General features: G+C 44.4%; 1 protein-coding gene across 4 annotated transcripts in view; it reads left to right on the top strand.

Annotated features, from left to right (window-relative positions):
- The window catches only part of SYNE2 (spectrin repeat containing nuclear envelope protein 2), a 284,685-nt gene that overhangs the window by 191,308 nt on the left and 70,530 nt on the right, over window positions 1-22,847 (top strand). For all 4 annotated transcript variants that reach the window (XM_075531883.1, XM_075531885.1, XM_075531884.1 and 1 more), the window contains exons 74-84: window positions 481-600; window positions 737-937; window positions 2,269-2,442; window positions 3,775-3,906; window positions 6,590-6,786; window positions 8,134-8,266; window positions 9,805-9,987; window positions 10,393-10,539; window positions 13,041-13,217; window positions 16,627-16,782; window positions 20,092-20,244. In XM_075531883.1, coding sequence (XP_075387998.1) covers window positions 481-600; window positions 737-937; window positions 2,269-2,442; window positions 3,775-3,906; window positions 6,590-6,786; window positions 8,134-8,266; window positions 9,805-9,987; window positions 10,393-10,539; window positions 13,041-13,217; window positions 16,627-16,782; window positions 20,092-20,244 — 1,773 coding nt within the window. The remainder of the gene's footprint in view (window positions 1-480; window positions 601-736; window positions 938-2,268; window positions 2,443-3,774; window positions 3,907-6,589; window positions 6,787-8,133; window positions 8,267-9,804; window positions 9,988-10,392; window positions 10,540-13,040; window positions 13,218-16,626; window positions 16,783-20,091; window positions 20,245-22,847) is intronic.

Genomic DNA, 22,847 nt, shown 5'->3' with positions numbered 1-22,847 from the left:
TTATTTTGCCATATCTTACAGCATCCAGCATATCCATTCTCTTGTTCCCTCCCCTCAAGTGGGGTTATACAGTCGTCAATACGATCAGCTCCCCCACCCTCTCTTCCTGCACCCTCAGCAAGCCATTACTCCTGTTACTGTTTCTGAAGGGTCATCTAGCTTGGCTTTCATGCATTAAATGATCTTAATCGTACATATGAGCATACACAAGTCTAACATGATCAGTGAGGTAGAACATGAGAAACCACAGTAGTCAGGGGAAGAAACATGGCAGAACCTGAGGACAGTTCCGTGGTTATCTGTGTCCTACCTCGCCCTGGATTTGCCATCCCTTCCCTGTGGCCCTTCTGTGGAGAGTGGATTTGCACGGTTTCTTTCATTCCTTTCTGACCTACTTCGTTTTCTTAAATGATGATGTGTACTGCTTTAGCTTATTAAAGGATTTTGCTTTGTGGGGGGTGTGCATCGTCTCTCTCTTAGAAAGCGGATGTGCATACGGCTGAACTGCATGGTTATGAGAACCGCGTGGCAAAACTCAGAGACGAAGGAGAGAGGCTTCAATTACCTCACAGCTTACTCCAGGAGGTTTACAAGTTAGAGGTATGTCTAAGCAGAAAGCATCCACTCAGAACTAGGGTTGTAAGATTTGCTTTCCCCCAAGCAAGGCAGACATGTTATCCGTTTGGGTTGTTTTCACGGTCAGTTAAAAATGTTCATGCATACCTGCTCTTTTCAGGACATGCTTGACGATACGTGGGCAATTCTGAGAGGCAGGTACTCGGAACTCAGCAACCCTTCCATCACTGAGCTCCCGCAGGATGCTTTGTGGCAAGGCATGGTGGAACTGGTGACTATTGGAAAGCAGAAGCTTGCTCACAATCACCTGCAGCAAACCAAAAGCCAAGCTGCCTTGCGGGCTCACATACAGAACCACAAGGTAAGACACTCAGTCAGATCACCTTTTCATGGACTCGCAGCTTAAGGTTTTTTATGGGCGTGAACAGAGATCATCATTTCTTCCTTAGTGAAATAGGTATCAATCATTTCTTTGAAGAAACACTGATTGACATGCTTACTACGTAGTAGGAACACTGGTAAACACTGGCAATATCATTGGGATCCCAAGACAGACATTGTTCCTTTCCCTCAGGGAACTTGCAGCTGATTAAGAAGCTAGAGGTCTATCCGTGAGCCATTGGAACAAAATTTAAGAGTAAAATTGGAATACCATTCATGAGATTTAGGGGAGGCTTTCCTGAGAATTGTGATAAAAAAGGAAGCTGTATTGTTTAATGTATAAATGTATATCTAGTGTAATGGGACAGTCAGGTTGGGGTTTTATTGTTTGTTTGTTTGTTTGTTTGTTTGTTTTCATTCATTTCATCTCAGTAAGCCAGGCCTCTTAAGCAGCAAGTACAGAGACTGCATTTCTGAGGTTCCTGTGACAAACATGTCAGATGGAGTCCTTAATCCATAATAGTCTCACAGCCTAGGGCTATTCATATGACGAACTTTGTCCATAACGAAGGGAAAGGTAAATGCTGTATAAAGGGTACAGAGAAAAAGCAGAAACTTATTAACTAATTGATCCTCGACAGTAGGCCAGGCCCTGCACAAATGCTTTTGCAAACTTCTTTATTTCAATGCCTTTATTTCAATTTACAGAAGAAACTAAAGCACCAGTGGAATCTAGTAGAGAGAAAACAGGTTAAGGAAAGCCTCCCACTTTAAGGAGTCTTAAAGTACAGGTCTGGGTGGGGAGGGACTTTATGTACCAGGATTCTGGTGGGCCCCATCACCAAATGTTGTTGTTTAGCCCCATCTTTGGGTGTGTGTGCTGCCTGGACTCCTATTTATCTACCCAACTCGTTGTCTGGAAGTGGATCAACCATATTGGCATTTACTTCTGCTTAAAACTTTTTAAACCCCAGAACCGACTTAGGATTTAAGATCTCCCTGGAAATTAAAATTGACCAATAATGAATAAAGTTTGTACTTTTCAAACAGGATATTTTGTAAACTGTTCCTAAGCATAATTTTTCTGTAGGGTTTGTTTAAATGCCCTTAGCATCCAGAGATAAAGAGATCCGTAATTCTCTTTCTTCTAAATGCCTGGTGCATTTGACTCCCCATTGAATGTCCTGGCACGTTACCTTGAAATACAAATTGGCCTGTATTTTAAAAAGTGAAGTAACTAGCTTTTCGATATTCTTGCATTAAATATATATATGTATATATACACACATTAAACACTTCTTGATGTTACAGGATTTCTTCCAGAAGCTTGTTGCTGACATGTTTTTCATCCAAACATATTCCAACAAAAAGTTTCCCTCGTTATTACAAAAGAAAGAGAAATTCGTCGCCGAACAAGTCAAAGAAGTGAAGTTTCTAGAGGAAAAGTCACAGGAGCATGGCATGAAGCTTCAGAGCTTGCTGCAGGTATCTGGTGTCTGGGTTAAGTCAACCTCACCCAGTACGCTGGGGTTTCCCAATTGTGACCCAAGCCCCCAGGTGTGGAGCACGAGTAGGTGGTTGTCAGGAATCAGTAGTTCAAAGGGACATGACCGGAACGTGGAACCTGGCCTAGCTCGGATGCTCCCTGCTGAATGAGAACGTAGTCAGGATTTCTCACACTGAATTTGGGATCATCTGGCATCATTTTATCTCCCAGGTCAGGGTGTGAATAAACAAAAGTGAAAGCACATTTGAACCCTGCGTGAGATCGTAGGTGAAGCTATTTAACAATTGTGCTCTCTCAAGGGGATGGGCCCAGATGTTCTGCTGCTAAAATGAACTCATGATGAAATAAGCAGAAAGCAAGGACAGATTCAACTTGTGAGGGTGCTGTATTATGATAAAAAAAATTCACTTTTGATTTAAGGTGTCAAGTTACTATTGGTATCAATAGTTCATTTTATTAAGAAGCAAAGATTTTGTGGGCCCAATGAGGGTCTCATAATAGCTAAGTGGCCCATAATTACCAAGCGTGTTATGCCTCCAGGAGACAATCTAAGGCCCTCACGGCAGGAATGGGGGGGGGGGGGACGGAGGCTAGATGCAGACCGAGGCAGTAATACTCCCCTAAGTGGCAGCTCTACTGTGAACTGGAAGGTTGGTAGTTCAGACCCACCCAGAGTTGCCTGACTGTCTACTTCTTGAAGATGCCAGCCATGGAAAATTCTTTGGACTACAGATCTTCCCTGGCAAATCACGGGCAGTGGTTTGGGTTTGGGATTCCGATGAAACCTCAGGCGTAAACAAGAACAACTGTGGGGACGGCGCGGGGCCAGGCGGTGTTTCCTTCTGTTAGTCATCGGAGCCCTGAGTCAGAAAGAACACTACGACACTGAGCAATAACAGCTGGAGGTGCACACCCACACTCCGAGAGGCCTTCAGGAGAATTAGGCTCAGGCCGTGGCTGCGGGTTGGAGTGGGGATGAGGGTGGAGTAAGCAGTCTGGCAGAAACTTCCGTTTCAAACTTAGTCCTTTGCCTTTCCCAATAAGAGAAAAGTTCTCATCTGGCTTGGCAGGCTCTACTGGGGTATATGCTAAGGTATCTATCACTTAACTCCCTACGTAATTTGACACGGCAAGTGCAAGACGCCCATGCCAACTGAAGTTTTTTTAAACCTTGGTATCAAGGGCGACGGAATCGTTCCCCAGTTTCCATGGCGCTCTTGCAAGGATGAGCTCGATCTCTCCGTCCGGTATTAATGGTGTGTTATTTTGTGTGTTATTTCCCGTTGTTCATTTTGTCCTTCATTCTCCAGAAATGGGAAGACTTTGATGAAAGCTGTGGCTCTCTTGAAAGGGAGCTGGAGGGTCTCGTGTCTACCTTGCCCTCTGTGAGTCTGGTGGAAGAGACAGAGGAAAGGCTCGTGGAGAGGATTTCATTTTACCAGGTACTGGGCTTTCTACTCCCGTGTACAGTTACTGTCTCCGAAACTCACTGGGGCAGTTCTACCCTGTCCAGTGGGGCCACTGTGAGTTAGCCTCAACTCAATGGTGGTGAGTTTGGGTTTGGAGAAGTTATGTAAAGGTATGGCCCCTAATGGTTTGTTGTTTCATTTGAACTAAGTTGCTTTACTTTGAAGACATATTATTTGAATTGATATGAGACATGGCTCAGCCCACCCCTAACAGCCTCCCAGTTTGATCATGAGCTCCTCACACAGAGCCACGTCATCTTTGTGACGGTACTGTCTTCTGAGTCTCCGTGTTTTGTCTGTGAAGTGTGGATAATCAAGCCAGTTCTGTCCATCTTAGAAGGTGGTGGTAGATGTCACGAGAACGAAAGTGTGGAACATACTTTGTAAAGCCATGGAACCCGAAACATATTTTATTAAAATTAAAATTTCAAAAGCAAGTTTGTGGGCATCAGTCAACTGGGTGGAACAACTGAAAGCAGGCCAGAGTTGGCAGGCGGTGCCATTCCTTGGATGTATGTAAGCCTTTTAGTTTCCTGAAGAGCCTATTACCACAGCTGAGTACTCAGCTGCTCACCGGGAGGCTGATGGTGCCAATGCTCATCAGCTCTAAGGTGAAAGACCTGGTGGCCCTGCTGCCATAAAGACGCTGCTGAGAAAACCCCAGGGGGGGCTGGTCTGCTCTGTCAAGAGGCAAAATCCTCTTGATGGCCCAACAGCCAGGGGCGGGGCACAAAGCTACACCTGGTCTCATTGTCATTTATCACTTGGAGCTCACCTAGAAGGAGACTCTGGAGAGCAAGGGGCAAGGCGGGGAGGGGGCCCGTACTACTGTTTCCTTCTTGGTTAGTTTAAGCATGTTAGAGGTACTAAGCTAAAACAGAACTTTAAAATAGACAATATTCTGTGTATGAGATGGAAATGTTGACAACAGATATTGGGGATGGTCGCATAACATGGTATGATGGATATCCCTGAATGTCGCACGTGAAAAGTGTTGAGTTGTAACTGTTGTATTTTAGGAGCATATAGTTCAGCTAGCGTGTTAAGCCTCATTTTCATAGCAAAGCAGCCTAAGACTGGCCAGTCTAATATGAGCCTGATTGCTTCCTCAAGAGTGAGCATATTTCTTAAATTCTGTGATTCAATTAAATCTGAAATAGCAAAAACTGTTATCACTCTGAATTATGGTAAGACTTGGCATTAGACGTGGCAGACGAGAGGAGAGAGAACTCAGAACTCGCCTGACTTAAAGACTTCTGAATGCTGTTCTCAGGCCTCTGAGTTACAGACATGACTGCAGGTGTTGGACAGGTGGGACCCTCCCTGTGAAATGTGGCATCTATTAGCTGGGAGACGGAGCGGTCAGTGGCTTGGCCTCTGGGACCCAACAAACTCATGTTTCAGTTCTCGCTCAGCAGCATCTCACAGACTGAGGGCCCAGCCCAGCCTGGCTCACGTATACCGTCAACCCGGCTCCACTGTTCTGGAGTCAAGTCCAACCCAGAGCCGCCCTCTAGGATAGAGCAGAGCTGCCCAACAGGCTTTTTGAGGATATCAGGTCCTTAGAGAAGCAGATGCCTCTTCTTCCCACAGACCAGAAGGTGGGGTCAAACCACCAACCTTTTCAGTGAGCAGCTCCGAAAATTAGAATGGCAATTTATAACGGCTTTGGTTTTTATTCTAGTCGGCACAGGCAGAGGGGCTAACAAAAGCAAGTGGTGGGAAGGGAATTGAAAGTAGAATTGGGGTTGGTTTTTTTTTAAGGATGAAATTTCTTGGAAAATAGCAAAAGTTCTACTTGGATAATCACTTGATGTGAAAGATTAAATTAAACAAGTGACAGGATGCCTGTCGTTCGCTGAACCCAACCATGAACGATCATTGCCTCTGGACAGAGTTCCCTGCAGGTGGCCGTTGTCCCTGTCACGGTGATGTTTTGGCTGCCTTTTCATGAGGTTGACCTGATGATGACATGTCGTCTTATTTCCTAAAGTCCTTCCCCTTACTCACAGCTAAATGCTCAGATTCGGGGAGCTACATTTTGTTGTTGTTGTTCGTATTGGGGCCTAAGGAATAATGAAGAAATGATTTTGTGTATCCCGTTCATACCTTGGTCTGATCTGAAAAGTTCAGGGGCTGCACCAGGGAAGAGAAATGAGAGCCACCAGCTGGGCATACCGTCGTAGCAGGGCTGGGACCTGTGGAACGGGAGAGAAGGGTCTTCCACAGAGGGAAAACATGGTTCCGATCTTCTGAGTTACCAAGTGCCACCGAAGCTGCCTAGGGCTTGCCAACTTGTCTGTTCCTCTTGGTTTTGAGTGGAGTCATGAATTCTCCTATCTGAAACCAGGGGCAGGAGTGTTCAAGCTTTTGTTTTCTGTCCACTTGTGGAAGGCTGTAGAACTGCCTCTGTGCTGTACACCCGCGCTGACCAGGCCTCTCACCGGGACAGGGGACTGAGGCGCCAGACTACGCACCATCCAGCGGGTCCGTCGCACCAGTCTTGAGGGTTAGGAAAGGTTTTTGGGTTGTTTTTTTTTTTTTTTAGAGAAGTTTTAATGTTTTCTTTAGTAGATGCAGCTGTTGAATGAAGTATTTGTGAATGAGCAGAATTTCTGGGTTTTTTACAAATCATCCATGACTTTAATTTGATTAGCAAATAAAAAGAAACATTGATGAAAAGCATGCCCGGCTGTACCAGACGCTGAATGAAGGCAGGCAGCTGATGGCCTCTGTACGCTGTCCTGAACTCGCGGGCCAGATTTCAAAGCTGGAAGAGCAGTGGCTGGCCTTAAATAAAAAGATTGACAATGAGCTCCACAGACTGCAGACCCTGCGCAAGCATCTTGTCAGGTACGTGTCATTTGGGACGGCTGAGTTTCAGACTTGACTGTGGACGAGGCCCCGTGGTGCAGTCAGCTACATTTTGCATCTACTCCCTCTGTTTGTATTGCTTTTGCCTTTGGTGCTGTAAAGCACAAAGGTCTCTCCAATGAGCACTGCTATGCGTGCTCTAGAGAGTGATACTGGTTTCCTAGACTACGAATGTGGTAGAATCCGTTACCCCAGTGGTTGGCAACCTTCCTAACGCTGCGACGCTGTAACACAGTTCCTCATGGGGTGGTGACCCCCCCCCCACAACCATAAAATTATTTTCATTGCTACTTCATCACTGTCATTTTGCTACTGTTATGGATCGGCAACCCCTCTGAAAGGGTTGTTCGACACCACCACCCCCAAAGGGGTCGCGACCCACAGGTTGAGAACCGCTGCGTTATACCATAATGTTTTATCCAAGCCTCCCACAAGTTTTTTTAAAATTATTTTTAAGGTTTTGATTCACGCAAGAGTTTGAAACTCCTTTTTGAGTTCTTTAGAGAACTCTACAATCGACTCAAGCATGGGACCAATTGTGAGGAGGGTGAAGGGCCAGCAATGTTTTGTTCATTTGTGCATAAGGTCGTTGTGGCTCGGAACCAATTCAATGGCACCGAACAGCAACAACTAGAGAATTTTTTTCACGTGGCGCCATTTTGAACCATTGCGGGGCGGGGTTCGAACTTCATTCTCATACATGCTTTTGGTCGGCTGCTTAACCAAGGTGAAGGAGCCCTTATGCCACTGTCAGGACTGCTAACGGCCAGGTCCACTCTGGTTCAAAGCCACTCGCCACTTCCCTGTTTAGAGTTGCTATCAATCGGGGTCAACTCAGTGGCAGTAAGATGGGCAACTAAAGTCTGTTACAAGATGGACAACGTTTGCCAGGATCTTTCATCAGCCCAAACCCAAAAGCCACCCTGCTAGAGGACTCTACTGGCATTTAGCCCATAGCAGTTCAAGGTTAACCTAATCTATACAGATGCTGGTTGCATTTTACTGTCAGCAACTCTTCAGAGAACGTCTATGAAAACCATCTCTATTCTTACCATGGATTGATTTTAGGAAGTGTTAATAAAAAGTCACAAAGAACATTCTAGACTTTACTTGCCCTGTTTCTTGATTAATCATTGTGGAGAGAGTGTTGAACAATGCCATGATATTCATATTTGGGGGATCGTGTGACATTCTTAAGATGTAATGACTTTAGAGGTGATTATCTTAAGCAAATATATACAGTGAAAATACAGGGAAACGGCTGGGTTATGTGTGTCGTCATCAGCGTGGGTTTAGGATTGCTTCTCTCTCCGTTGCTCCATTTAGCTACAACCGAGACTCCGATGAGTTCACCAAGTGGTTGGGATCTTCTCAGCAAACCCTGAATTCCTGGAAAGAGCAGTCCTCCAATGTGTCTCAGGACTTGGATACAATCAGAAGCAACATAAACAGATTTTTTGTAAGTTGTCACATGATGCTCAGATAATTATTGGTCAGAAATAAGTATCAGGGAGAGAATGTGAGGATTAATATGTTAACCTCCATATGCATTTGTCTTTGAAGCGTAAAACATGGCCTGGCGGTAGCGACAGTCTTCACACTGGTGCTTGTGTGGTTGGAATGTTGGTTTTCAGAGCATCAAGTGTAAGGATAATACGTGCTTGTATTTGATAAATTAGGTATAAATTTAAAACAACCTCTGACATGGGCATGTTTTATAAATGCAGACCGTAGGCCCCCAAAAACTATAAACCTGACAGAATAATTAACTCAAAAGTATTACAATGAATGATTACATAATTTGGATTTTCTTACATAAAGATGGATATTTCCACTAAAACATTTTTGTTATGTCATGTTGAGATTTTCTTTTTTGAAGAAGTTATTACCTCTGCAGTAATTAGTCATGAAACCTTGGGTTTCCTCTGAGTCATTTTCTCTTTTATCTGTTTTTCATATTTTGAATCTAGAGCGACTCACCTGGATATTAAAATGTGCATATTTAAAATGTATTTTAACAATTTCTGGGGAAGCTTTCAAATATTTTGATTAAAATGTATTGTGGTCATTAAGTACCAGGCTGCTTCAAAAAGTTCACGGACACATAGGAGGCAAAGACAATGGGGCATTTTTCCCATTATCCATTTTGGGAAATATTTTTTTCCAAATATTTGGAAGCCCCTTCTATAAACTTCAGATTGTATTTCACTATCTTTTTCTTTTAACCATTTTACTTAGCGCTTTTACAGATATAATATTCCATTGTTTAATCACATCAAGCAGTAGTATACAATCGTAACCACAATCTATTTCAAAACATTTTCTTTGTTCTTGAACTTCTTGATATTAGCTCCCTTTTTTCCCTTCCTTTCCTCACCCGTTGTTCATTTATTTATTTATTTTGGAGCCCATGTTTATATATTTTGCGTTATCTTACACCACCCAAGATATCCATTCACATGCAATTAGGTTGTTTACGCCCCTCGAGTGGGGCTATACAGTCAGCAAGCTATCAGTTCCCCTTCGCAGCCCCCCCTCTCTTCCCGTGCTCTCAGGGAGCCATTACTCCTGTTACTGATATTCTTCAGAGTTATCTCTCTTGGCTTTCGGGTATTGAGTGGTCTTACATGCTCCATGAAATCTAACCCATAATAGTAAGGGAAGACTATCTCTTTTTAAAGTAACCATTAAGATAATGACTCCCCTATTTTTTGAAACATTGACTCACGCACATGGAAACCGCTTGAGGGACACTAACGACATCTCTTTTGTCCGATGCTATATCTCCTGTCTGGAATAGTGCCCGGCATCGTGGGAAATAAACAGTATCTTTTCCCACTCACTCGTGTACATACACACACTCACCTATTTCCCTGTGTTTTATTTTTGGATTCTCACACTGATTCTTACTCTGAGACTTCGTGTCTTTCGTTTTATCTGCTGTGTATAGATATGTTTAATGTGGGCATTTCTAAGTTTTAAACTGGTTTTCCTTAGGAATTCTCGAAGGAAGTCGATGAAAAGTCCTCTCTGAAGACAGCGGTTATAAGTACCGGGAATCAGCTTCTTCACCTGAAAGAAGCGGACACGGCAACGCTGAGAGCTTCTTTAGCGCAGTTTGAACAGAAATGGGCAATGCTCATAACACAACTTCCCGACATCCAAGAAAAACTTCACCAGGTAAGTGTTTAAAGACCCAGCACTTGAATTAGCAGTCACTTGTTCACAGAAATAATTTCTCTGACTCAATAATTTTCAGTGACACGACCGATTTCTCTCTGGCACCAGTGAATACAGGTCTTAATTACAGGATGTTCTTGCAATGGGAGCTTTCTTGAGAGAGAAATCAGGCTTAATTACTTTATTTCCCAGTGTATCTCTGCTACTGTGTTAGTCTATGTGCAGGTCACGCCCATTGTTTGGGGGTCGCGTATGCTAAGCTTGAACGCCGGCGTGTGTTTTTTGTGACTAACCCGCGTGACGATGAGGCCAGGCCTTTATCAAACCACGTCAGCGTCTTTCGCGATGGCCTGATTCGTTTCGTTAACTGCGGGTAATTAAATGGAAATCACTTTGTCCTTGCAGCTTCAGATGGAGAAATTGCCCTCTCGTCACGCAATCACGGAGACAATTAGCTGGATGAACGGTGTGGAGCACCAGATTCCACGGGAGGAGTCTGAGCACTCACCAAGTTCTGCATCTCAAGTTAAAAACCTTCTGCACTCGTACAAGGTAATTAGACCAGAGAAGCCCCACGTCTTTTCATGGAATAAGACAAATCAGTCGGAGGGGCCTGGTGAACAAAGAGACAAACTGAATTTCACTGAGACAAACGGATCCTTGGGGCAGCAACCCAGGGCTGCCAGGTGACTGTAGCTGGAGACGCGCTTCTCCACTTGTCACGTCGCCACCCTTTCAGGCAGTGCCTCAGGTGGTGGTGACCCCCAACCATCAAGTCATCTTCGTTGCCACTTCATCACTGTCATTTTGCTACTGTTATGAATCAGGCGACTCCTGGGAAAGGGTCATTCCACCCCCCAAAGGGGTCGCGACCCACAGGTTGAGAACCGCTGCTCTAGACAGCTCCGTTGGTATGCTTTCTTTTATTCGACTGCTACCACAGGACAAAATCCCAGCCACTAAGCCCGCTCTGGCCTCTCTGTATGTCCCCACCTGACTGGCCTGTCTGAACCAAACCATCTGCAGTCCTTCAACTGCTTCTGAAGAGCCCAACAATGGAAGTGCTGGGCCACTAAATAGCCAGTCAGTGATTCAAATTCTGCAGTCGCTCTTCCGGAGGCAGGAGTGGCAGTGTGCTTCTGTAAAGATTCAGCCTTAGAAAGCGTACGGGCAGCTCTGCTTTATCTTGAAGAGTTGCTATGAGTCTCGGTGACATTGATGGCACTGGGCTTAGAAGCCCCTCCATGATTTTATACATGCCCTCCCTCCAGTTGGAATGCCAATGCCCATTTATAGCTGTGCAGGTCCTGAGAGGCATCCACCAAGAACAAGCCTAAGTAGCGTCTCATTCGTAAATTCATCCTTGACTCTGAGCCAGATTAGGTAGGTGTTGATTCTAGATTAGAGGTACCCATGGGGAAAAGCATAGTCATTTTCACGGTGTTATAATTATTTCTCTACTTACATGGCTCTTCATTTAAACTCATCTATTTGAGAGAAGGGACTATCGTGTGCCTTCCTGACATCTAATAGGTGTTCAATGAATGTTCTTTGAGTAAGAGGATGAGAAAAGGAAAGGTCGATCTCCATCTGCAGCTAGATACCAATGTAGCCCCTCCTGTACTATTCGATTTTCAGTAGACTTAGCTAATATTTAACAAGCAAGGCACATTGGTTGTGTGGGCGGCAGTTGGTGTGCCGCACACTAGGAATAGAGAAATGAGTGAATGCCCTGGTCATTGCTTGCTAAGACTTGTAGGCTGCTGGGTCTAGCTCCTGGTGGGCAGAAGGTGAATGACTTCATTGCAAAGCCTGCTGTTAGCATAGGGTTTTATTTTCCTGTACCATCACATCTGAGCATCCAAGTGTGGTAGCATTTGTAAAGGGTCTCCAAGTTTAGATTCTTGAAGGTTCTAGTGACTGATCGCATACCACATGGTTTTCCCCCGGTTGTCTCCAGGAGTGATGCTTGAACTCTGCAGGAACAACGCAACAAGTACCAGGCTTAAAGGGGAAATGTGCTTGGCTCTGGGTGGGTTTGGGGTTACTATGGGTTATAAAGCCATCTAAACCACACCGGGAGCCCTAAGACAGCCTGTCTTCAGATAACAAAAAAGCTTACAAAATTGACAGTTTCTTAAAGGTGCTTTGGGTAGACCCTCATCCTTTTGTTCCCATACTCCATCAGGATGCCTTAGGATTCCTGTGTAACTCTCAGCCTCTCATGGGAATCCTTTGTCAGACATGGAGTTGATTTTGATTCAGATAAGACAACTATCATACACAGTGCTCCCTTTGGCTTATCATTCTCTTTGAAATTAGTGACTCTATTCCTAGGAATATATAATTCCTAAAAAGACTCCCAAAACAGATTCCTTAGGTAAGGGAAGGAGTACATATCTCCTGATAGGCCCCGACCCAACCTATACCTGGTTTGGATTTTTTGTGTGAGAGCCCTGGTATAGTGTTTATGTGTTGGGCTACTAACTGCAAGGTCCAAAGTTTGAAACCACCAATCACTCAAAGGGAGAGCAAAGGGGCTTTCTACTCCTATAAAGAGCCACAGTCTTAGAAACTCACAGGAGCAATTCTACCCTGTCCTACAGGGTTGCTATGAGTCAGCAGTGAGCTTGGTTTTTAAAGTTTTAGTGACAACTCTGAACAAGGGAATTTCATGTTGGCTCATCCAGTTCAAATCTTGGATATCATTATCATGTCTGATATAGTCAAGAATTAGCTGGAAGTTTTAAACTACAAAATTACCGGACAAGGCATCTTTGTAGTGGATGTGAACTTACGTAAATAACGCTCATAAAATCCATTGCCAATGAGTCAATTCTGACTCTCAGGGAGCCTATAGAACAGAACAGAACTGTCCCTGTGGATTTCTGAGACTACAAACCTTTACAGGAGTAGACAGCCTCATCTGTTTCCCCTGGAGAGGCTGGTGGTTTTGAACTGCTGACCTTGCTTAATAGCCCAAACTTAATTCAGTTAATCAGGTTCAATTCAAGCTTTGACTTTGAGTATCTATTTGTGTTTGCTTGCTGTAGGAGTTCAGAATGGAGATGGATTATAAACAATGGATAGTCGACTTTGTTAACCAATCATTACTTCAGTTAAGCACTTGTGATGTAGAAAGTAAGCGCTATGAAAGAACAGAATTTGCAGAGCACCTGGGAGAGATGAACCGTCAATGGCACCGGCTACATGGACTGCTGAACAGAAAGGTGTGTTCATGTGTCATCATTCGGTATCTGGTTTAACCTTTGAAAAATACCACTTGCGGGGAGGGGGGAGCGGGGAGGGAGGAGCAAAAATGAGGAGCTGATGCCAAGGGCTCAAGTAGAAAGCAGGTGTTTTAAGAATGATGATGGCAAAAAAAAAGAAGAATGATGGCAACATATGTACGAATGTGCTGGATACAATGGATGTGTATATAGACTGTGATAAGAGTTGTATGAGCCCCTAATAAAATGATTTTTTAAAAACTCTCTTTGTAAAAGAAAAATACCACTTTCTTTAAAACTGAAGGGGGAAAAATTCAAATAGGCAATGGCCTGGAAGACATTGGCCTCCTCCAACTTCCTAAGAGCCCAGCCACGTCCACATCTGCCCAGGGATGATTTCTGTGAGGCAGAGCGTAGACATACGTCCATTTCCCAGCCTTCTTTAACATATGCTGGTACCAGTAATCTCGACTCCAGCTCTCTACTCTGCTGGGCTCGACATCAGATCAGTTTCAGTGGCCACACAGAACTCACAGACAGTTCTCATTATTATGGGTTTGATTAGGGAAGTTAACAGGTTACAAGTTAGGATCAGAAATGTTAAGCATACAGGTCTTTTGTGTCTAGTACTTCTTCTCAGTCAGCCCAGCAGGCATACCTGGCAGGTCCCTCTGCTATAAGCTATGTGGCCCATTGGCCTCTAACCTGCTTGGACAATTGTTACAAGGCTCTTTTAATGCTGATAATCCTCCAAGGTGAACACTCCCCTCCGCAAGCTGGCCTCCTGTCCGCAGGCATGCAACTTCATTCGCGCAGGGAAGCTCACTTCCCAGTGGGGGCTGCGCAGTCTCTGGTGCCTCTGCGGCTGCTGTCTCTGCCACCACCGCCGCTTTGCCACACAGGTGTGTGGGGCATGATCCACTCCTGGCTCTTCTTTCTTGGTGTTGTTGAAATTCGCTTCTTTCCTAGTTCTGCGACACTTACTTCCTATCCGGAGAGTGGCACTGTCTGATCCCCACGTTGAGCGTCCTCAGCACCTTATTTGCATGTTCCCACCCACTCATCTGCTAGGTGTTAAAAAGACTGGATAGAAGAGCCGTCCCAAGTCATTCCCCTGCACCGCATAGCTCTTCTGTAAATCTTACACCGGAACCCGGCAATACAGACGTGAAATGCTCGGCTGCTAGCCCAAAGGGCTGAGGTTTCAAAACCACCAGCCACTGTGGGAGAAGCAGAAGCAATCGGCTTCCTGACAGATGGCAGCCCTGGCCACCCTGTGACGCTGTGGTATTTGGGCCTATGAAGTCTCGAGGGGCTGGAATAAATATGATGGCAAGGGATTTTAAAATTTATAAATCTTGTTTTCCTACTATTAAATGTGTATTTCTTTTGAGATTTCCTAGTGGGAAATTGAGGTAGACAAATGAAAAGAACAGTTGTTTTTTCTTTTTTACATTTTATTAGGGGCTCATTCAACTCTTATCACAGTCCAGATTTTATTTAAGAAGATAACTAAGTATGGATGAGGCTACTCTATGGTCACAGACTGACATTTTCTGTGAAAGGCATTCAAAGGGCAGCTTTGAAAAGATGATTAAAAAGTTAAGTGTGTGCGCATTTGGGTAAATGTTTCATTCTGACTCCAAGAAGATGAAGAAAGTTTATTCTTGAGAAAATTTATTGACAGCTGATCTCGTTATTGCGTAGAGAATGCTTCAAAAGGATCCATAGAATAAAAATCCACATACCTGAATGGACCAAGAATATGAACACAGTTCACGAGAAAGCATTATAATTAGCAAATGAATAGCAAAAATTTAATAATCATTCACATTTATTACATTTAAATATTAAATGTTTATCACATTAAAAATTAGATAAGGATAAAGCTCAATCATACTGATAACAGCTTAAATACTCTTTGTAAAACAGTTTAAATCCCCTTGGGATAACATTTGGAATTTCAAAAATCACAATCATAACCCAGCAATCTACCTCTTAGACATTTATTTTCAGTAGATAGTTCTTCAAAAAGGGAAATAAGTACACATCCCAAAAATGTTTTGTTACATATACTAAAGGTGAAGCAATGAAAATTTATTATAATTAAAACATAATTTTTTTGGATTAAAAAGATTTTATTAGGGCCTCATACAATTCTTATCACAACTCATACATACATACATCGCTTGTGTCAAGCACATTTGTACATTCATTGCCCTCATCATTTTTAAAACATTGGCTCTCCATGTAAGCCCCTGACATCAGCTCATTTCCCCCCTCTCTCTCCACCTCCCCCCCCTCATGAACCCTTGATAATTTATAAATTATTTTTTGTCATATCTTACACTATCCGACATATCCCTTCACCCACTTTTCTGATGTCCATCCCCCAGGGAGGAGGTTATATGTAGATCCTTATAATCAGTTCCCCCTTTCCACCTCACCCTCCCTCCACCCTCCTGGTATCGCCACTCTCACCACTGATCCTGAAGGGATCATCCTCCCTGGATTCCCTGTGTTTCCAGTTCCTATCTGTACTAGTGTACATCCTCTGATCTAGCCATATTTGTAAGGTAGAAGTGGGATCATGATAGTGGGGGTGGTGGTAATGAGGAAGTATTTATGAACTAGAGGAAAGTTATATGTTTCATTGTTGCTATACTGCACCTTGACTGGTTCATCTCTCCACGACCTTTATGTAATGGGATGTCCCGTGGCCTACAGATGGGCTTTGGGTCTCCACTCCACACTCCCCCTTATTAACAGTGATATGATTTTTTTGTTCTGATGATGCCTGATACTGATCCCTTCGACACCTCGTGATCACACAAGCTGGTGTGCTTCCATGTGGGCTTTGTTGCTTCTGATCTAGTTGCCCGCTTGTTTACTTTCAAACCTTTAAGATCCTAGATACTATATCTTTTGATAGCTGGGCACCGTCAACTTTCTTCACCACATTTGCTTATGCACCTATTTTTCTTCAGCGATCATATTGGGGAGGTGAGCACACAATTATATGATTTTTTTGTTCTTTGATGCCTGATAGCTAATCCCTTCAGCACCTCGTGATCATGTAGGCTGGTGTGCTTCTTCCATGTGGGTTTTCTTGCTTCTGAGCTAAATGGCAAAACATAATTTTTTAAAGCTTTTCTGAAACTCCACAACTCCACAACAGCCTGAACATATTGCTTTCATTCTTAAATCTTAGGTTCTTTTTAAAGGGGTTTTTTATTCTATTTCCTGATTTGTGAAGCTTTATTCCAGAAGTTATTGGGAACTATTATGTCAACTGTTTGGCACTTAAAAAAACCAACATTCTCCTTTTAAAAAAATAACATGGCATTTACATTTCTTAAAGCCTGTGATCTATAATAAAGAAATTTTATTTGTTAATCATAATTTTCAGATACAACATTATGAGCAACTCTTGGAAAGTATCTCTGAGAATGAGAACAAAATCCAGATGTTGAACAGCTGGATGGAGGCTCAAGAAGAGAGAGTAAAGGCTTTGCAGAGACCCGGAGGTGTGGTCTCTGTCCAGAAGACCCTCCTCGACTGTCAGGTGAGAGACACACACACAGCTTCACCCCACCCATGACCCCTGGGTTATGATGGTTGCCACTCCTGTCAGCAGGCTCCCTGGGTGAGGCAAATCATTTGTCCTCAGCTACTGACCTCAAGGTTAGTGGTTCAAAGTCACTCATCACCACAGAAGGGAGACCCAGAGATCTGCTTCCATACACATAGCCCTCAAGGAAGCCTAGTGGAGAGCTCACCTGAGTCAGAATGGACTCAATGGCAGCGGATTGTGTTCTGTTTGTGTTGTTTGACTCGGGGAGGGGCCAGGCAGAGGGAGGCAACGCAGCTATCGTTTTGGAATCGTCTCCTCCAAATCCCATGTAATTACTTTGATTCTTATATAAATTAGATAATTGGCCATGCTTTCTCTAAATTGCAAAATACCGTGTTTGTGAGATGCCAAGAAGGTATTTTCATTGGTACTGTTGTTGGTAAGTGGTTTGAATATTCCCCTAGAAGAAGAAGAAATATTCAAAGCGAATTTTGATTTAGATGCTTTCTAATTACTGTTTTTTAAAAATTATTTTACCCAGTATTTGAAAAATGGCGGTGAAGTTCCCATTCCTTTTAACATTTCATTCTGTGTTTCTTCAGAGGAAAAATATTTTCCTTTCTACCCCATTGTGTTTTAAAAGGACCCCTTGGCCTTGGAGCAGTTGTGCCCCAGCTTCCTCAGGCCGCAACCCTTTCAGACAGCTCCGCAGGTGGTGGTGACCCCCAACCATCAAATTACCTTTGTAGCTACTTCACCACTGTCATGTTGCTACTATTATGAATGGGCCAAAGGGGTCGTGACCCACAGGTGGAGAACCACTGCCTTGGAGGATAGTGGCTGTGCCTTTGTGGTCCTGCCCTCCAAGCTGCCAGCAGCACCCAGGTTTGGGGAGGTCCTCGTGTCGCACATGCAGATGACCCGCCCTCAAGCTCTGGCGTGGCTGTGCCGCTTCCCGTTCACAACAGGTCTGCTCTCCACTTCTGGCAGCTGGCACTTGCTGCTGCCTTTCCACCTGCTACCAGGAGGTCCCGCCCTTTCACTGTCTGGGATGGAGGGGCAAGTCAGACACCAGTTCTCCTGAGAAGGCAGTTACAGGATATTACTGGTGTAAAATGTAACAGAGACCCCATCACAGGAGATCTTCCCAGTGGACATACTGTGTTGTTCCCCCTACCCACTAGCCATCTCCGCTGTGGCCTTCTGCCAGCTGCCTGGGATTTTTACCATACCTTCTGACTGAAAGCCTGCATTCCACCCTGCAACCAGCCACACTCACTGGAAGCCCAGTAGGCCATCCTCTGGATTTATCTCCAATTATTATTACTGCCATCATCATCATCATCATCTTCCAGTTCTCTTTATGGCGGGGCTCAGCAGTCAATGCCATTCATTATAGGAGGAATGCCAGCCTCCTGAAAGACAGTTTCTGTCGATCCATCCCTTTGGTTTCCACGTAGACTCATGGGGGTTGCTGCTGGGTGCTCCTGAGTGACTGCAGACTCAGCGTCCCCAGGACGAGGAGAGCTGCCCGGAGCGTGTTCCCGGCTGCAGTGTGTGCAGGCAGATCAGCGGGTCTCGCCCACAGACGTGCTCTCTGCCCTCCGTACCCTCCTGTCAGTCCGGTCCGGTCCAGTCTGCCTTAATTCAGGACCCACTGTCCTCGCAGCGGCCTCTCCACCTCTCTCCCTGGCCATAATCCCATGGCCCCCCCAATGCGATCACACTGCCTCCCGAGGGGGAAATGACACCGGGAAGAGCTTCACGGCTACATTGTGCTGCAATCGCCACGGTTTCTGCTGGGTCATCTTCTCACCCGCTTTCCCTGCATTGCGAAGACAATAAATAGAGCCGAGTGTAGGGTGACCCGGAGCGCCCAGCATGTGGTAATTTAGTCATCTTGCTGGGTCTGAATTTCACCACCACCCTGTGAGGCTTCTGGACATGGCTGGTCCCCTCCGCAGGGGGTAAACCAGCATCTGCTCAGCCACTGGGTGTCCGCAAGGTTCCCAGTGCTCGCCTTTATGAGCACACAGTGATTCTTATGAGGATCTTAAAAATATATAAAAAAAGATTGTGCAAAACAACCTTCAAGAAAGGAGAAACAACAAAGCCGGGAAGAGCCATTCATTTGAGCTTCTGCCTTCAAAACACGTGTATCCGGATGGAATCGGCGTTCCGCGTCCACCTGATCTCAATGCCAGCTGCCATTTGTGTTTTGCGCATTTGCTCAAGTGGACGTGGAATTTCTTAGTAATAATAAAGGGTTTCGTATTTTTTGGTTTTTTCAGAAATGGTTTCTCTCCCAATCCTGAGAAGGGCGACTGGCCCTTCTCCCTCCCTGCCGGGTGATGACCTGCATGCGTCTGGCCCATCATATTGCAGAGGGGCTCCCTGCGGAAGACATCTTTTTTTTTTAAGTTTTATTGGCACTTAATACACATGTCACACAATTCAATAGTTCAATCATAACAAGAAGAGTTGTACAATCATTACCACAATCAATTTTAGAACATTTTCTTCTACCGCCCTCCCACCCTACCCCGACCCCCCCAAAGACATCTTTTTCAGAAACCGGGCTGAGGTGAATTCATACTCTAAGAGAAGAAATGGGTGTGTACGCATGTGCATGTACCATATGTATGGAATTTGCATTATATGCAATTTGTACTGTATTTATGCAATTGGTGTTATTACTAGTTGGACAGTCAATAATTCTATTTCCTGCATATGGTGCTTTGAAATCCCTGGGTGATCCAAACAGTGGACTAGCTGCAAGGTCGGCAGTTCCAGTCCACCCAGAGGTGTGTTTCAGGAAAGGCCTTGTGGTCTACTTCTGAAAACCAACGATTGAAAGCCGAATGCAGCATGCTCCTCCCCAAAACACAGGGTTGCCGTTAGACAGAATCGACGTGACCAGCAGTTTTGTGTGTTTATTATTTTAAGAGCAGTTCCCTGTTGGTGGTTTCATGAATTCTGAACCCTGCAGAGCATGGCGTGTCCTCGCCCTTTTCCAGATGAGAAGCTGGGGTGCAGGGATGAGCTGATTTGTGCTTGGTCCATAGAGCTCCAGGGCTCCTGGGTTCTCACTGACATACCATGATGACAGGGATATGTGCAGACGCTCCTAAAATCTAACACCATGTAACACGAAGCAGCATTAAGAGTATGCCATGATTAAAATGTCTGACGCAGTGTTCTTTAGTTTGTAAACCTAAGTGCCCTTTTTACTTGAAAAGGGACGACTCTTTTTCTTTCATAACAGTGTGCATAAAAAACCTTTTTCTCTTGCTTTTCCAGGATATAGAAAATCAACTGGCCATGAAATCCAAGTCCTTGGATGAACTGAGAGAAAGCCACCTGACTTTGGAGAGCGGCTCAGTACCGCTGCTAGAGGACACAGCATCCGCGATTGATGGTTTATTTCAAAAGAGGACCAGTGTAATCAATCAGGTAGCAGAATTCATTTGAAGTGTGCTATTTACAACAAGCCTTCTTGTATTTCGTTTGCTGCTGTTGGTATTGTTTTCTCACAGAGACTCTTTCTACACCCCAAAGCAAAAAGTTGCCCAGAAAACATCCTTAGGCAAAAGACATCCTGGTTTTTTCTCCCCACGGGATAATTAGCAAAGCTACCAGTTGAGTATCACCAGCAGCTGGAAAGCCACTTGTCTGCCTTTGTTTAGATGAATGGGTTCGCAAAGGCACACAGGTCTCCAACAGAAGCTCAGTTGTCGTTTCCCGGACTGATATTCAGGAAAGCTCCGAAGACGCTCAGATCCCCTGGTACAGGGGGCCGCTGCAGGAAAGGGACCGGCTTCTTTCATGTCCCCTGTAAGACATGATGTTATGTGGTCAACACAGAACTCCAGAGGTAGGGAGAGACCCAGCACTGTCACAAGGAGGGGAAGAGTGTGTTCGATGTCTGGTGATTTTGACGGAAGGCACATAAAAGTCTGCTTTTAGCCTTTCCTGGAGAGGGTTACCAAAGCCTCTCTCCACATTGCAACCAGGAGCCCTCCCCTCAACAGAGGGTGACCATTCTCAGTTATAACTAACTATAGTAGGTCCATGGTGCCCAGCACTGAGACTCCTCATTGGAGAGTCACTGGGAAATTTGTCATCTACTTTGAGCCATTAGCTCCAGGTGGAATTGGTAATGATCTGGGTGATTAAAACCCAAAATCTCTCTTTCCAAATAAGATTACATTTTGAGGTTCTGGGGGGTTGCTATCCAGGTAACTCTAGATGCCAAGATCATGGGGTGGGGAAGGAATATCCACACATAAAGTAGGACCCTACTTTCACACCATATTCAAAAATTAATTCAAAATGGATCAGAGTCCTAAGACCCCTAGAGGAATACTTAAGTTTAAATCTTTGTGACCTTGGATTAGGCAGTGATGTCTTCCTATGATACCTAAAGCACAAGTAACAAAAGAAAAATGAAATCAATTCAACTTATCAAGATGAACACATTTGTCTTTTAAATGGACACCATCCAAAAGATGAAATGGCAACCCACAGACTGGAAGAAAATATTTGTAAATTATATGTCCAATGGGGATTAACAGTCCCCACTCTAAAAAGAACTCCTTCAGCTCACTAATACAAGAAATTCATTTCACAAATTGACAAAGGATCTTAATAACCATGTCCCTAGATATATTCAGATGGCCAAGAAGCACATGAAAAGATGCCGTATCATGAGCTACCCAGGAAAGGCCAACCGACACCACAGTGAGGTACTGCTTCATGCCACTGAGATGCCTTTAATCACAAAGGTAGACAACAACATGCATTGATGAGAATGTGGGCAATGTAGAGCCCTCAGACATTGCTGCAGGGCACCTAAAATAGGGCAGATGCTTTGGAAATCAAGCCAGTGATTAAAAAATGTAACGTGAATCATATGAACCAACAATCCCACTCCTCGTTATACACCAAAAATTGGAAGATATATATATATACTGTTAGTCTGGGTGGACTAGAGAAACAACCCCAGAGACACTGTATTTAAAAAAGAACTTTATATACAAGATCAATTGTACATTGAGATAACATCTGAGCCCAGTCCATAGCAAGTCCCTAAGTCCAATATTAGCCAATATGTCTGAGACCAGTCTATAAATTCCTCTTCAGACTCATGCATGCAGCACATGCAATGATGCCAAATGCAGGAAGATCACGGACCTGTGGGTGCAAACTCTTGTGGATCCAGTGGTGGTGGAAGCATCTCAGTGCTGGCATGGGGCTCCACGTGGCTCCTCCAGCTCCAGGACTCTGGCTCCATCAGCATAGTTCCAGGTGGCTTGTCAACAGGAATGTCCAGCAGGGAGATGTGTGTCCTGCCTCCGGGGAGGAAGACAGGTGTTCCCAGAATCCTCCGGAAAAGGCCATGCCCACACAGAGGCACTATTGGCTATAACCTGATTGACAGGCTATACTCCACCCCTTTGCTCAAGTTGACAGGAGATTATGTAACTGCCATATGTACCAAAAACTTGTACATGGGTGTTTGTAAAACACTCATAAGAGCCAAAAAGCAATTTGGAAGCAATCCAAATGTCCATCAACAAAATGTAACTTAGCTTTGCAATTGGATGGTATTCAACCATAAAAGGAATGAATGCAAACCACAACAGTGATGAAACAGGAAGTCACACTAAGTGAAAGAAATTAGTGGCACACATGTTGGATGGTTGTCTTTATGTGACATGCCCACAAGAGGGCCAGGACTGAGGCAGAGCCAACCTGCAGCATCAACACCAACAGTGACTCCTGCCTTCTCCTAATGAAAGTGCACTGTTGGCCATTTGTGCAGCTTCTCTAGAGAAACGTTCATCTGGGCCTTTGCCTATGTTAAAACCCAAGACTATGTATCCGTTTTCCTTCAATGTGTAACTTCTTTAGATATTCTAGATAGTATCGTGCCATTTTAATGGAATAACAAGTACTTCCACTCCAGCTCCTTTCAGGATTACCAGCGCGTAGTGGGTAAGACAGACACTATTACAATCCCTCCTACTCCCCACCCGCTGTCATTTGGCTAAACA

This window comes from Tenrec ecaudatus, chromosome 14 (assembly GCF_050624435.1).
Source record: "Tenrec ecaudatus isolate mTenEca1 chromosome 14, mTenEca1.hap1, whole genome shotgun sequence".
NCBI lineage: Eukaryota > Metazoa > Chordata > Mammalia > Afrosoricida > Tenrecidae > Tenrec > Tenrec ecaudatus.
The sequence above is the reverse complement of the archived record's forward strand: the minus strand, read 5'-3'. Positions and strand labels throughout refer to the sequence as shown.